The sequence below is a fragment of the Pseudomyrmex gracilis genome, unplaced genomic scaffold (assembly GCF_002006095.1).
Source record: "Pseudomyrmex gracilis isolate BER0280 unplaced genomic scaffold, ASM200609v1 scaffold_46, whole genome shotgun sequence".
Classification (NCBI taxonomy): domain Eukaryota; kingdom Metazoa; phylum Arthropoda; class Insecta; order Hymenoptera; family Formicidae; genus Pseudomyrmex; species Pseudomyrmex gracilis.
This window is the reverse complement of record NW_018020630.1, coordinates 515137-530172: the sequence shown is the minus strand read 5'-3', so window position 1 is coordinate 530172 and position 15036 is coordinate 515137. Positions and strand designations below refer to the sequence as shown.

The window sequence follows — 15036 nt, the reverse complement described above, 5'->3', positions numbered from 1 at the left end:
TAAAAATTTACATGTGAACACGTATATATGGACATATATACACGTATAATTTCCGCACAACACCTAGTGAATGGCTCCAATGACCGAATATATATTTATTAGTTTAGAAAATATTATCTAACTAATAAATCACACTTTATTTTTCACAGATATGTATATATGTTCTTTTTCGATTACAACTGACTATCGGTCGAAACTAAACTCAACTGAAAGAAATTCAGTATCATTGTTGCTTTTCTCACTGTGTTTTTGATGTTTTCAAATAACATGTAAATATATTAACGTACTGAATATATGCATACACTGAATGTATCTGCAATATGAGTGTATATGTCTATGACGCAAGCATAATAAAAACTATAATACTAAGCATAATAACTGCATTGTAATAATCAAAGCTCAACTCGTTTTCACAACGCTGTTTTATGACAAAGATGAGAAATTGCACTTTAAGTTTTTTGCGAATCATGTTTTTTTAAGTTTTTTAAAAAGCTAATCGCGATCCTCGGGAGCAAAATAAGGACCTCCGCACAAACTCTTTCTTAACGCGTTACGTTACGTTAAGTACTAGTTTGTGCGTTGAATAAAGTTCAAGTTTACATACTAATCTAAGTTTATGACTAGTAAATAACGTTACGTTACGTTAAATATTAGTTTGTGCGTTGAATGACGTTCAAGTTTACGTACAAATCTAAGTTCATAGCCAACTTAACGTAACGTAACGCGTTAAGAAAGAGTTTGTGCGGAGGCCCTAAGTCATAGGTAGAATAAGTTAAAGTGAAAAAAATTTAGTTCACAAAAATTCAGAAAAATTTAATGTGAAAGCTCAGCTATAGCCTAATATTTACTGACAAGAGAAACAATACCCGCTACTTCGAATTATTTTACACTTCTGAAAAGTGAAGAACTTAACAGTACATATATACATGTATGTACATATGTGTATATATAATATATATATACATATATATATACACACATATATATGTATACGTATATATCGACGTGCTTTCGAAAGAGCGCCGAGAGGTCGGCGTCCGCATTTACCCTACTGTAACGCAGATTGCATAGCGCGCGGAGTGCGTTGTGGAACGCTACGAAAAAGTGCATTCACAGCGCGAAAAAACACGAATCATCTTCGCCGCTCTTGTCATCGCGTGCGAACGCGAAATTTACACGGCTGTCGGAAAGAAAAAGCGAAATTGTGGATAAAAACTAATCGGATGAACAGAGCGCGCGCCAAGTGAACTTCTTACCTAGCGTTGACGGAGCTGACGACGATCCAGGGGACTCGCTGATTCGACCAGTGGCGAAATGGTTGCTTAGTTTGCGAGGTCTCTCGCGTGAGTTCGTTGTGCTGACACGGTGATGATCGAGTGACGGCGGCAAATTGCGGAGAAATTCTTGTGCTCAGCTCACTCTTCCATCGAAGTAGAAATCCAAACACGAACTGATAACAGTATTGGACTTAAAAAAAGGTATATATGCGCGTGACCGACGTTGGCAGTAACCGCACGAAGACAGTAGTCAATAATCATTGTCGCATCGCTCGTAGGGGTATCATTGCTCACCTATCCTTCGAAAGAGGAGGTTAGGTTTAGTCACACGAAGACCTGACGTTGACTCAACAGTTTTCTCTGTGGCGCGGAGCGTCACCGTACGCTAGGGACTTCGTTGGCGCTGCACTCGTACGCGCACTCGTGCGATACAACAACGGGTTGAACAGCTGATGCACCACCGACACCGGCGAAATGTCAAAATCCGGACAATTTGTAAGTAACTAACCGCTTTTCGCGACGACACGACCGACGGCTGGCGATCTTGTGACGAATGTAATTCCGCTGTGATCGCTTGTACTTCTTGATCGTGTAAATTCGCGTCGCACCTCACTTACGAAATATGCAGTGCGACGCGTGTGAATCGCGGTTCCACGCGGCTGCATCGTAATGCAACTGCAAAAAGTTCCCAAGATACAATCGAAGGCTGTTTTGGCATTTCTCGATATTATCCGACTTCCATGTATATTTATAAATTATTCGTGAATTATTTGTACAATTCAATCGATCGCTGAACGATGATTATTTAATGTCGAATGTATACAGTATTCTACAATATCTCTTTTTGTAATTTCATAACTTCACAAATATTCATAGTTAATTATATAACTTTTGCAGAAAAAATTAAGCAATTAAACAACATTTTATTTACATGATAATGTTAGTGTGTGTGATTAAGATGATTATTACAAAATTATATTTAGTGTAGAAATGTTTCTGTTATGTACAAATCAAGAAAAATACTTATGAGTTGTTTAATATTTTGTTATAAATAAATGTACAATGTTTTGATACTAAATACATTTGCTTGTTATGTTATTATGGTCTGTTTATCTGTAGATTCTACGTGTGCAGTCATCAGAGGGAACAAAACGTATAGAAGTGGAATCTTCTGATACACTTTCTCGTCTTTACGAAAAGGTATAGATATGTACTATCTTTATAAATCATATTAAGACAACATATTTGACATTTGTTCTTATGTTTAGGTGTACGAGGCTTTTGATTTAAGTAATTTTGGATTTTGTCTCTGTAAACAACGAAATCAGAAGGAACCGCTTACATCTACCCGAAGTAGAACAATATCCGGGATCGGTCTCAATCATGGAGATATGCTTTATCTTGTGCCAGTTAATGGCACTCAATTATGGAGTGCTCCATCGACCAGCAGTGCCTCCAACAATTCTACAGGTACTCACATATTTCATTTGTGTAATTATATTTTTTTCTTACACTCATAAAAAAGAAAAAATTTGTGTATTTATATTGCTATATATATATGTATATATGTTGAAAAATAATACAGAACCAATACCCATGGATACTGCTAATGGAATTACAAACCGCGTATCCAGTCTCTCACGATCTCTGCCAAGTGTAGTCGAAGACGATGTTGACGAACAATTGTGGAAGTTGGACGGGAAAATTCAGCGCAAACGCGACGAGAAACTGTAAGTAATTTGAGAAATTTAGAAAAACAGCATTGACATGAAATAGAATAAAATTTATTATTGTAGCTGTCGACACGGCGCAAGAGGATGCTGTGTGCACTGTTCACCTCTAGAGCCTTTTGACGAACTTTATTTGAAAGAACAAAATATTAAGCATCTATCATATCATTCGTATCTCAGGAAACTCACTGCCGGAGTTGATAGGTATGTATAAACATTTATCATAAACATTTTATGACGGAATGTTCGATATTATATAGTATTATATCTTACCTGTATTTATATCACAGGGGCAAGTTTATCCAATTAGATGACATAAGCTGCCGTATAAAGACTGGCTGCAAGGATCATCCGCCGTGGCCAAAGGGCATTTGCAGCAAGTGCCAACCAAACTCGATTACTCTAAACCGTCAGACTTATCGGCATATAGACAACGTTATGTTTGAAAATGCTAGTTTAGTAGAACGTTTTCTTAATTACTGGCGTAGTACGGGGCATCAGCGTATCGGCTATCTGTATGGAAGATATGAAGTGCATTCAGATGTTCCCTTAGGCATTAGAGCTGTTGTTGCGGCTATATATGAACCACCGCAGGTAAGCAGTACAATGAGATGTTTCTAAATATTTTTAATATACAATCATCGAGATAAAACGTTTGCGTTGATTGATCAGGATAGTACAAAAGATACCATAAGACTTCTGCCGGATGAAAGGGAAGCGTTAGTCGAGGAATTAGGCCGGGCACTTAATTTGAGAAGAGTCGGGTGGATTTTCACTGATCTCATAGCCGATGATGTCAAAAAAGGAACGGTATGTTGACACATTTTATTTCTTACGTAATTTATTCATACACCGACTCTCTTTATATGTACGGTTATTTACTTCGTTAGTTTTATTCATTCGCAGGTTAAACACGTTCGCAACATAGAAAGCCACTTTTTATCTGCTCAAGAATGCATTATGGCTGGATACTTCCAAAACCGGTATCCTAACCCCTGTCGCTTTTCGCCTAATGGTTATTTCGGCTCAAAATTTGTAACAGTTTGCGTCACAGGCAAGTTAATCTTATTTTACAGCGTATATGTGGTTTTCTGTTTCAAAAATAATAAAGCTCCCACTTCAGTCATATTTGAATTATCGTGTTTAGAAACGAGAAATTTTTGTCTTGCAACTTACATCAAAATAAACTAGTTTTTATTATAAGTTACAACTAGTCTTCTAAAGCATAAATTGATAAAATCCGTCAAAAAAAAAAAAAAAAAAAAAAACATTTTTTCTGCATTGATAAATGTAAATATATAAAAGAAGTTTTAAGTGAATTTTATTAATTTATGGCTTTAAATATATTAATGATAGCAGAAAAACAAATTTAATTTTGATATGAGTTGCACTCATATAAAAAAAAAAATCTCATATAGATTTCTCGCTTCTGGTATAATTCAATATGGCTGAAGTGAGTACTCTCCGAAGCTTTAAAATGGCTGCAGTGAGTATCGAATTCTTCTTAAGTCGCTTGAAAAACTCAAGTTGTTTTAATAATAACATATGTAAAACCAAATAAAGCCTTTTCGATCAATCTAATTAATACATTAATAATAATACATGGTTTTTTTTACAAAATTTTCACAGTACCAATATCATACAGAATTGTGATAATTAGATGATTTTTTTCTGCGAACTGTTAGGCGATGACAAAAACCAAGTACATATGGAAGGCTATCAAGTGTCCAATCAATGCATGGCGTTGGTACGAGACGGCTGTTTGGTTCCTACAAAAGACGCACCGGAATTGGGTTATGTAATCGAGTCAAGTGATAAACAATACGTTCCGGATGTCTTTTATAAGGTAAGAGTTTAACTGTATGTATGTATATATATATTGATTTTATTTTCCCTTGGATCATGGTTTTTTTTTTCTTTTTAATCACTTCGATCTGTATACATGTATATCAAACAAATGTTTCAAATTTTCTCGTATCTCTAACGTAGCTTAATATTTGTTGGAAATTGTTGCCATGTTTTTGGTCGCGTAACTTAAGATGTAGATGTGAGTTAGGTATACGCAAAAATTATACAAAAACTACTCACATGAAAGAAGAAACAGTTTATAACTCAAAAATCTCAAAATCGATCGATTAAAAAGTACATTTAAGTTGAGGAGGGGGGGGGGCAATGAACGTTCATTCTCTTCGCACATGAATAATGAAATAATAAAATCCGTTCGAACAACGGCTCTTTCTGGTGTAATTACCGTGAGCCTGAAAAAACAAAAGATCACGATCAGCTCTTGCTTTCTCAATAATCATTGCGTCATAAAAAGAAAATAAGAGAAAGGGACAAAACGGAAGTAAGAAATAAGGAATAGAAAAAAAAGGGACGATATGGCGAGGTAGGAAGATGAGGAAAGAACTTGTCCAAGTGCTTTTACAGCCGCTCAATTTCGTTTAATCGCACGCGAGGGGCAAGGTAAATCGGTCGGTCGTTAGAATCGATATTACAAGCTATGCGTTGTTACCTCATCACGTTCATAAAAATATATAATAGTGTATATATATATATTTTTGTATAGATACGCGCAATAGGTATCTGTGTGTACGTGTATGTTTGTTTGTTGTGTGTGTGTGTGTGTGTATATATATATATATATATTAGGTATTCTTCCATATATTATATATATGCACACATTATAGGTGGGCTCGTCGCTCCCATGCTTCGGTCCAATATGTTTTTGTCTCACACGATTGCGTCTATGATCGAGGATTTACGTACTACTTTACACACTTTGTCGGAGTCTTCGTCGCTCGCGGAATTGAAACAGAAAGTATTTCGCGTTCATTCATTCATCGGTTCGAACACACAGCCACAGCCCCTCATTCCGATCGTCGTCTTGCATACGATATTGTACATGTACAGGAGCGAGTTTTCATTTATTTCTAAGGGATGATGCGCAACACACAGCGCGTTCCGTGTTGCCGTCAATCATCGCGACGCACAAACCGCGCGATGCCGAGATCGCGAAAGACGTGTTTTTTTTTGTTTTTTTGTTTTTTTTTTGTTTTTTTTATCAGCTAATTAACAAGTGTTAAAACTTTCAAGTTCAACATCAAATGAGGCTTTTCTTCTGAAGGCATGTCCGCGATGACGCAAGGGCGTGTAATTTTTTTTGTTTTTTTTTTGTTTTTTTTGTTTTTTTTTTTTTTTTATTTATGTTATATTACGGTACCGCGTGAGTGTGCCTTTGTCTTGTACGCGCGTGGAAATTACGCGCGCGCGTGTACACAAAGAAGAGATGCGCATCTGCTCTCGTGTACACGCGCGCGCGCGCGACAGTATATATTGTACCAGTACACAACGTATGGGACTTAATTACGAGGATTTCAGACAAGTAATTATAACGCAATTACATTATCTTGATAATAGTTCGATATACAGCATCGAGGAATGATTTCGTTTAGTATATATATATATATATATATATATATATACGTGTTTTTTATATATATATATCCGTACATATCTTTTTTTTTCTTCTTTCGTTTATTTTTTCGATCGGACGAAAACGAGGCTTACGATCTACATAGTAGTAGTTAGGCCTTGCATACATTTGCGATTTGTATTGAGATCTAATCTTACAATATAGTTTATATAATTCACAACGGTTCGCTATAATTCGCAAAAGAACAAAAAGGGAATAGGTATTTTTGCTGTAAGAATTCGAACAGCAAAACTTCGCAAGATCCTTTTTTCGTAGGACGCGCGTGCGTGATGAATCGTCTTTCTATTTTTCCCTTTTAGCTCTTTTTTTTCCCTCTGGTATCCCTGGAACGGAACGACACGCGAGATTGCCGTGTCCGACAAAACCATAAAAATTGCCCTCCTACAATATTAACTACGCCGATATCTTTTCTTTTGCTTTTTTCGGCTAAGATTCTAAACGAGAAATCTGCATGTATTTAATCGCTACTTTTTACCACGAAATATCGTGAGATCGCTCGTTCAGGAGAAAAAAAAAAAAAAAAAAAAAAAAAAAAAAAAAAAAAAAAAAAAAAAAAAAAAAAACTGAAAGAATCAAATGTTCGCTCATACACAATAGGAATACCCTCTTCATTTCTTTAACGAATACATCGCGTATATCAAATACGCGATATACGATTGGTTAAACCCAAATAGTTCGATACACTTAGTCCTCACGTGTTTTTAAATCTACACGTGTTTTTTTTTTCTTTTTATTCACTATCTACGATCTAAAACATTAGCTGCGCCTGTGACCGGGCGGGCAACTCTGCCGGAGAACTCACGAGTCAAATCGTTTCCTTTATGTAGAATCACGCCCGATGCACGACACACGCTCTATATGACCTATAACGTAGTAGCAGAATTAACGCCCCGATATAATAGCCAAAATAAACGCCGGATCTCTCTCTTTTTTTCGTATTCTCTCTCTCTCTCTCTCTCTCTCTCTCTCTCTCTCTCTCTCTAAAAAACAAATACGTCATATCAACTATATAGAGAAAGTCATATCGATATCACGATCGATCTCTGAGGTACGTATGTATGTGTCAATCATCGTCGTTATTGTTTAGCAGAATCTTATATTTAGATTCCCGGTCAATATAGCAAAATATGGATTTTTTTTTTTTTTTATTTCTTCTCGCACGCGCCCACGTTTTAAAAATAGATTCGACATCTTTAGACGCTATTGTTAATAGTTAATTAAGTTGCGTGATTCGTACGGAACATTCGAGGATTTCGTGGAGCTAATAAATCGAATCGCGATGGCGTCCCCGGATATATAAGACATACGCGCAGCGATATACGTTAACAACGATTAATTGTATCGAACAATTATTTTTTAACGCAATTATTATTATTATTATTATTATTTTTGTATTTCTTTTTTTACGTATAGGATTTTCTTGCGCGATCAAGAGCGCAATTCGGGGATACCGTCACGACTTTTCTTCGGTTATCTAGAGCGGGAGAACATGTGTTTGTGTTTGTGTGTGTATGTGTACGGCGTTATACAATATAAAGGATGTACTCATCTACCGGAGCTCCATCCCATGCTGCAACAAACCGCGCGATAGCGACGACAGCATAAACGTTACAATTTACCGCACTTCGTGATTAGAATATTCTTGGTAGGCTTGCCGGTCTGATCACCGAACGTAGATATCTTCTCCACCAGCTCCAATCCCTCAACCACATGACCGAAGATACCGGTGAATCCGCGCATTTCCTGTAGTATTATGCGAAATTGCGAGCCGACCATACCGAGGTTATCATGGCGTTTCTGCGTTCGTCTCATGCCAACAGCACCCCTAACCGCTGGGAACTTGGTGTCATCGGGCATAAAATAACCGTCTTCGAATATGCTGCGACCTCCGCGGCCGTTGTTAAGTTCAAAGTCGCCTGTGATCACAGACTCACCCTCCCAGCACTGAAATATTGTACAGCCCTTGTAGCCGACACCAGCCTCCCCCGTCGACAGCACGCTAAAATTCTTCGCCATCTTTGGCGCCGCGTCCGGTCTCACCTCGATCACGATGCGGCCGTGCGGCGAGCCGTTTACTTCAATATTGAAATAATACAGAGGATACGGATTTGTCGGGCCGCGCGTTAGTGTCGCCGTGATCGCATTGGACGGCGGTTGGGGAGACGAGTGGACGGTCACCAGGCTGCCACCGCCGGCGCCGCCAGTACCAACTGCGTCCGGCATAAATGTCGACTGTTGCTGTGGGTGCAGCATGGCATTGGGCGGTGTAGGCGGTACGGGTTTAACGGACGGCGAGCCGGGTGGAATGAGGAGCTGTTGTGGAGCTTGGTTTGGTCCCGGCGGCGGTGGCGGCGGACCTTGGTGAACGTGTACGGATCCTGGCGGCGCCTGTTGCGGTGGCGCCATTATACTCGAATGGTGATATTCCATCGTGCCATTCTGCATGTGTTGTTGTTTGCTGACAACGTGGCGCGTGTACAGCTGCGACATGCAGTAATTTGCAAGGAATAGTATCGGATTTTGTGAGGCCGCTAGGTGATTCGGTAAGCGACCGCCGTTGCCAACTCCCTGAGAGACGATCGGATCCCCCGTATGTATGCCCGCCAGCGCTTGTTTCAGCAGAGCAAAATCAAAGATCACACCAGAATTGCCGATGAGATCATCTAGCTGGCATTGTAGCAGCATTTCCTGATATTTTGACTGCAGCCTCTGTTTCTCGAGAACAAGCTGCGAATGCAGACTGTACACATCGCCCGGGGTCTCGCTCATCTGCAGACCAGCCTTTGTTTTTCCCAAAGTCTCGCGAGCATCTGTTAGTTCTGGAAAATGACTCCAACCGTTTTGCAAATCTGTCTCTACGTGTGTCTTCAGCGTCACGCAAGCCTCCAGTACTTTTATGAGAAATTCACGTTGCTGCATAGCCAGTCTTTGAATTTCCGTGGACAGTTTACCTACGGCGACTAATTCCAATTGAACCTACAAAATAATCGCAACATATTTTTTCACTGTTAAGCTCTCACGAACTGCTTCTTCCAAGCTTCCAAAGAAGAAACAAAAAACAATCGACTTACGTCGGATATGAGCTGTTCTTTGGCATCGGTTTGCGATTTGATCTGATGACCCGGATGCTCTTGCGGCGTAGCGCACGCTCTACAAAGCGCCGTGCAACACGTCGCACACCATAATGCCAACGGCATTCCGTGCGTGTGACAATTCTCGCTCTGTGAAAATATTAGAGAAAATTTTTTATTGATCCGCTTCACGGTCTTCCCACTCTATCATATCTTTCTATATAAAATGTTACAAGTAACGAATTTCTTACTTGTGTTAATTCTCGCTTAGTTTGATTAAAGAAAAAATGCATGATAATCACAAAATTACCGCGAACATGAGAATGACTCTGACTGTATCTTGAACGAGAGAAAGAATAACGATTAGTTCTTACAACATCATCCTATTACTGCTGGGAACTCTTCTCTCGCAGTATGGCTTCGCACTCGCTACGCGTTTCCTCCAACGCGTGTGCACGCGTACGCATCGTGCATTTCGAATTTCAACTGGAACTATTCCGTTCTTTTTCGTATCTATTGTTATACGTGACATATTCTACGCGGCAACGCGCGGTGTTCTCGGTTAATCTTCTCACGAGTAAATTCGAACTGTTCTTTGAAAAGATCGTTATTGATCGTTCTTGAACTGTAATTCTTATTTTGACGTGGTGTGACCTTTGGTATGCTAAATTACGCGCGCCAATTAATTCAGTATTATCATGAAAACATTAAAAAAAACTTGTATCGAATCAGATAAAATATGAATCAGAAATCAAATATTGAAAAATTTAACATCAAATCTGTAATTACGCGCGCGCCATTTGCCTTTGTTTCTATTTGACACCTGCAGTTTACACGGTTAAACACTTTATTTTACACACACACACACACACACACATACAGACTAGATATAAAAACTGGTGGAAACATTTAAACAATCGACGATTGAGAGATCGGTGTTTACCTTTCTCTCCTTATCGCCCGGCTTGCTAGATGTGTTATTTGTGATCTTGAGACGCGACAAACTGCTGACCAGAGCTAGAAGAGGTGAGTTGGTCGGTAAAGCATCCGGACCCTGATCTCCAAGATCCGTCTTCTTCCAGCAGTGCGCGCAGAATAAGTCACGTCCCTTCAACAGATTATTCTCGATGCAACGCAGGCAGAAATAGTGCTTGCAGCTGAGAAATTTAGGACATTGCTCCGTTTCATTGTACTTCTGCTGGCAGCAACTGCAAAGCGTCAGCTCCTCCAAGTCCGTTAGCACACTCGGATCCAGCATCTGGAAGCGCAACACACGCGTACAAGGCACATGCGTGCACATCTTTCCCCGTCTTTGCAATTTCATCGTATAATACACTCACGTACGCACTCACGCAAGCACACACACGAACACTTACAGCGTACTCCAAGTTCTTGCACATATCGCGCGTAAGAAACGTTACGACGAGAGTTTATCGACGGGAAAAATTGTAGAAGTGACTCGGAGACAAAATCGCAAAATGTGTGACATGTATGTAAATCTATTCGCGTACTGTGTATGTGTGTGTGTGTGTGGTCAATACGCGAATTGTGCGGACAATACCGACACTTTAAGTCCAATGTATAATAAACGGAGTTAAGGATCCTCTCGCGTGGCGAAGTTATTTTCTACGAGCAAAACCGCATCATTAATAAACCAGGAGAGCACAGGAATGTATCTATTCACGCAAAACGTAAAAGACATTACACGTTTACGAGAGAGAAAAACCCTAAAAGGTCAAGTCATCATTCATGAATGTAAACAAAACTCTCGGTAAACACACACCGTTCGCCTCTCTTCTTTCTTCTGCTGTTTTTTTTTTTTCTCTTTCCCTATCTCACATATCGCCGCGTTTTCTTCGCGCGGAATTAATTCTTTGATATCTATACGATTTTTATTTTCTCACGCACCCGCACCGTCGATTCAACACACTCGTAGACTCGTCTGCTCGGTTTGTCGCTGTTGTCCTTTCTCGTTGGACTTTCCCGATTTCAAGTACGCGCGAAACCGCGCCGCCACCGCGTCGGCCCACATTCCTTGACCCATATCGCGCTCCGTGCGTCATCGAATCATCGACGTTTTCCAGTTTAATCGACGCTACTCGCTCGCGAACGAGATCGTTTCCGATCGCGTCGTGACATTGTTTATATCCCGTATGTAACATCACTAAATTGACTGGCTCTGGCTGGCTGACTGGCTCGCCCGCCAATGTGCCAGCTCGCTTGCTCGTCTCTCCTTTTTCCAGGAAGCCTGAACACGATTCGGGGAGAATCGATACGACGCGGCGTACACGTGACGGTGGTAAACATTCGCGAGCGGACGCGCGCGGCCGTTCGATTCGCGACCGAAACGCACCGCGCGAAAAAGGCGGGAAAGCGCGACCAACTTGAACTTGTCGCGACGTATTAACCCGTTCGCGTATCGCGAAAAATGTCTCGTTCCGACTCGGAGAAATTTTCGATCCTCTAATATTTTTATTCGACAATAAAATTAGTTTTGTAATTATGTGAAATAATATATATTTGTGCGAGATATGGCGCGTAATGATAAAAATCGCGGATCAAACACGTTTAATTGCTCAAGGAGTTAAAGAAAAACAAGAGAATATATTCGCGGTTTTTTCATACTCGCGCTTCAAATGCTGAAAAAAAGGATTAATGAAAAACTGTCAAAATATTTGAGATTTCTCACCTTAAGGCCGGGTAATATTGCTCCCAACCTTAATCATTCTAGACGCTGAAAATGATTACGTAATTCTAAAACCTGATGTTAAACCTTTTCATATGATATAATTTAATTTTTTCAATTATAAATTATTATTCCATACAAGACGTACTTTTTTTTTTGTTTTTATTTGCTCGCGTTACACATCTTCAAACGTTTCCATAAAAACATAATCTGTATTGTGAAGAGTTTGACACACACACACACTTTCACTTATAATGCACGTTTAAAACACACAAGAATATAAATAAGAAATGTTGACTCTTCTCTCTTACAGAGAACACAATATCTTACTTCTGACATATTTTATTCCTCGGAGGCATAAAAAAAGTCCTCTTATTTACACACGTGCGCGCATATGAATAGGCAAATTTATTTCCACGACAGATATACCTATATGACAGGGAGGGGGACACCAAAGCGATGTCGCGCGCGTTTCCACACAAGTTCGCGCTTCTAATATTCCAAGTATCATCCATCCGGTTTTGTGCGTGCGCGTTATCCGACGCGCTTTATATATTCGCGCGAATAGATTAAGTCATTATGCAACGCGAGAAGCGTCGCGAGAAAGAGAAGTTCCAGAAAGAAAGAAAGAAAAAAAAAAAGCAACACTTTGCGACTGGCGCGCATGCGCCGAAAATCCCGCCAAAATCGTGCCGGGGGATAGCGAGTGCTCGGGATTCGCCATTAAAGCGTCGACGTTGCCACTCTCTCGCGTGACGGAGCGGAGCCGAGAGGAGAGGAGGTACAAGCCGACGGACCAGAGAACTCAGCGAAGGGGGAGGAAGGACGTATCGGGTGTCGCGGCACTTCTTCGCGACGTCGTGTGCCGCGTATTGCATGCATGCATACACAACTCATACAGACGCACCACGTATATACACATAACGAATGAATGAAAAGCGGCTGTCGCGATGCTCCGATGTACCAACAACGTGTTGTGTTGTCATCGAGCTTTTACCTGCACACCGAGTTAGCTACACCGATCGCGACTCGTGGCGAGATGTGATACTCGGGTCGAAAACCGCTCTCGAAACTACTGCGTGTCAGACAGATTCCGCGGGAATGTTGCGCGCTTCGTCTCGCTCCTTCGCCCCTCCCCCTTCCTCTGCTCTCTTCCTCGCTGTTCCGGATGCGCGTGCGCGCATTGCGATTCTCTCTCCCTTTTTCACGTATGCTCCAGCATGCCTTCTTTTTCATTTGTACTCGTCGATCTTGGTCTCTTCTTCGCACATACATACAGACGCTTCACACATGTATACAGATACACATAACGGACACAAAAAAAAATTTGCACATACATGCAGCAAGCGCATTCTCTCTCTTTCTCTCTCTCAGATTCTCTTCCACTCCCTACTCTTACTCTCCGTTTCTCTCTCCCCTCGCGTCTTTTCTCGCTTCTTCGCGGACCGTAAGATTCTGCAAATGCTTCCGTACCGTGTTCTGTTAACCGTCTTCTTGCCGCGCTATGAAGACTGATTCGTCGTTGGCACTCGTCACTCGCGGCTCGTACCGCGGCAATCCTCACTGGCGCGATGTTACGCCTAAAGCCGTGCCGATTCGGCAAGCTCTTTGATTTACATCGGGTCTGACGTCGTACAGCGCGCCGTTTTGCTCGCACCGAACAACAACCACTACTACTACTACTTCGAGCACCACACAACTACCACCGATACCAACACCGTTGGCTTGTCGTCGTCACCGTTGTCGTTATCGTTGCGTTGTCGTCGTCGTCCCCGTCGCCGCCGCTGTGGTCCTCTCAGAAGTTTCAAGCTAAAGTGTGTCTACTTTAAGTTTTTTTCTCTACTGCGTGTATAATATATGTATGCGTATTTTCCCTCTCTCGCTCTCTCTCTCTCTCTCTCTCTTTCTCACTACATATGTCGTGTGTACATATATACTTTTTGTACTTTCCGCGTTGCGTGTTTATACGTGTTTATCGAACGTCGTGAGTGTGCTGCTGTGAATAACATTACGACGGCGTTGCCGGTTAACGCGCGCGGTGTGGCTACGGCACCTCAGCTCGTGCGAACGTTTTGCCACATCATGATATTTGGTTCACTAAACTAACCACTAGCATGGCGGCGACGACCGACCGACCGACCGACCGACACACACCGCGGCGCGCGCTAGTCGCTTACGCTTTACGCGCTTCGTCGCTCTCCTTCCTTCTCCCCCTTTCCGCCTCACACCCCGCGCGCTGGTTCGGTTCTTTCCGCCTCTGTTCGTTTCCCTCTCTGTGCTCGTATACTTCTCTCGCGTTCAGCGAATAACCCGCTAAAATAGTCTCCCTCTTTTTTCGCCATTGTTGTTGTCCGTCATCGTCGTCGTCGTCGTCGTCAAAATCGTCGACCCTCCCGTTCCGCGGCACGAAACGACGTCGTTCATTCGCGCGCTCGTTACACGGTGCGCCAATCGCGTTGCGTCGTGTGGATCAATGTATAAAAACTCGCCTTTAACGCGTTGGGTGATTTGTTTTCGATGACTTTCCGTTCGAACCGATCGCGGCACTGAAACCGCGTTTGATTAAATCGGATAGACACAAAAATATTTACATACAATGTTAAAATCTTTTTTTCTTGTTTTTTTTTTTTTTTTTTTTTTTTTTTTTTTTTTTTTTTTTTGGAATTTAGTAAATATACATGTACGGAAACGAAGTCACGAGATTAGCGAGACCTTTGCCGGTGGAATATCTACTAGTGGATGTGCCCGCATCCACACCGCTTACTCCTCAGTTTAC

The 15036-nt window shown here is 41.2% G+C and overlaps 3 protein-coding genes across 11 annotated transcripts in view; 1 reads left to right on the top strand and 2 right to left on the bottom strand.

The window, feature by feature from the left end:
• Positions 1–1344, bottom strand: part of LOC109853337 — a 16531-nt gene extending 15187 nt beyond the window's left edge. For all 4 annotated transcript variants that reach the window (XM_020425334.1, XM_020425332.1, XM_020425335.1 and 1 more), the window contains exon 1: positions 1257–1344. The gene's annotated coding sequence lies outside the window, so the exon portion shown is untranslated. The remainder of the gene's footprint in view (positions 1–1256) is intronic.
• Positions 1345–1683: 339 nt separating this feature from the next.
• On the top strand, positions 1684–5608 carry LOC109853338 (nuclear protein localization protein 4 homolog). Of its 2 annotated transcripts, none has more exons than XM_020425338.1 (9): positions 1684–1772; positions 2397–2477; positions 2546–2747; positions 2863–3007; positions 3074–3211; positions 3298–3601; positions 3680–3817; positions 3914–4061; positions 4693–5608. In XM_020425338.1, the coding sequence occupies exons 1-9, from the start codon at positions 1752–1754 to the stop codon at positions 4863–4865; spliced, it is 1350 nt and encodes a 449-aa protein (XP_020280927.1). In that variant the 5' UTR covers positions 1684–1751; the 3' UTR covers positions 4866–5608. The 2 variants fall into 2 exon arrangements, with proteins under 2 accessions (XP_020280927.1, XP_020280928.1); XM_020425339.1 differs by lacking the exon at positions 1684–1772 and adding an exon at positions 2071–2094.
• Positions 5609–7442: 1834 nt separating this feature from the next.
• On the bottom strand, positions 7443–14907 carry LOC109853335. Of its 5 annotated transcripts, XM_020425329.1 has the most exons (5): positions 12409–13251; positions 12264–12308; positions 10518–10832; positions 9575–9724; positions 7443–9479 (listed from the first exon to the last, which is right to left on the bottom strand). In XM_020425329.1, the coding sequence occupies exons 3-5, from the start codon at positions 10830–10832 to the stop codon at positions 8112–8114; spliced, it is 1833 nt and encodes a 610-aa protein (XP_020280918.1). In that variant the 5' UTR covers positions 12264–12308; positions 12409–13251; the 3' UTR covers positions 7443–8111. The 5 variants fall into 5 exon arrangements, with proteins under 5 accessions (XP_020280918.1, XP_020280916.1, XP_020280920.1 ...); XM_020425327.1 differs by lacking the exons at positions 12264–12308; positions 12409–13251 and adding an exon at positions 13734–14907; XM_020425331.1 differs by lacking the exons at positions 12264–12308; positions 12409–13251 and adding an exon at positions 13660–13693.
• Between the last annotated feature and the right edge of the window lie 129 nt (positions 14908–15036).

Coding starts and splice junctions, on each gene's coding strand:
- LOC109853335 (XM_020425327.1), bottom strand. CDS start 10,832: ATGCTGGATCCGAGTGTGCTAACGGACTTGGAGGAGCTGACGCTTTGC. Junction 9,725..10,517: donor CGGGCGATAAGGAGAGAAAG/GTAAACACCGAT, acceptor ATATTTTCACAG/AGCGAGAATTGTCACACGCA. Junction 9,480..9,574: donor AAGAACAGCTCATATCCGAC/GTAAGTCGATTG, acceptor ATTATTTTGTAG/GTTCAATTGGAATTAGTCGC.
- LOC109853338 (XM_020425338.1), top strand. CDS start 1,752: ATGTCAAAATCCGGACAATTT. Junction 3,008..3,073: donor CGCAAACGCGACGAGAAACT/GTAAGTAATTTG, acceptor TTATTATTGTAG/CTGTCGACACGGCGCAAGAG. Junction 3,602..3,679: donor CTATATATGAACCACCGCAG/GTAAGCAGTACA, acceptor TTGATTGATCAG/GATAGTACAAAAGATACCAT.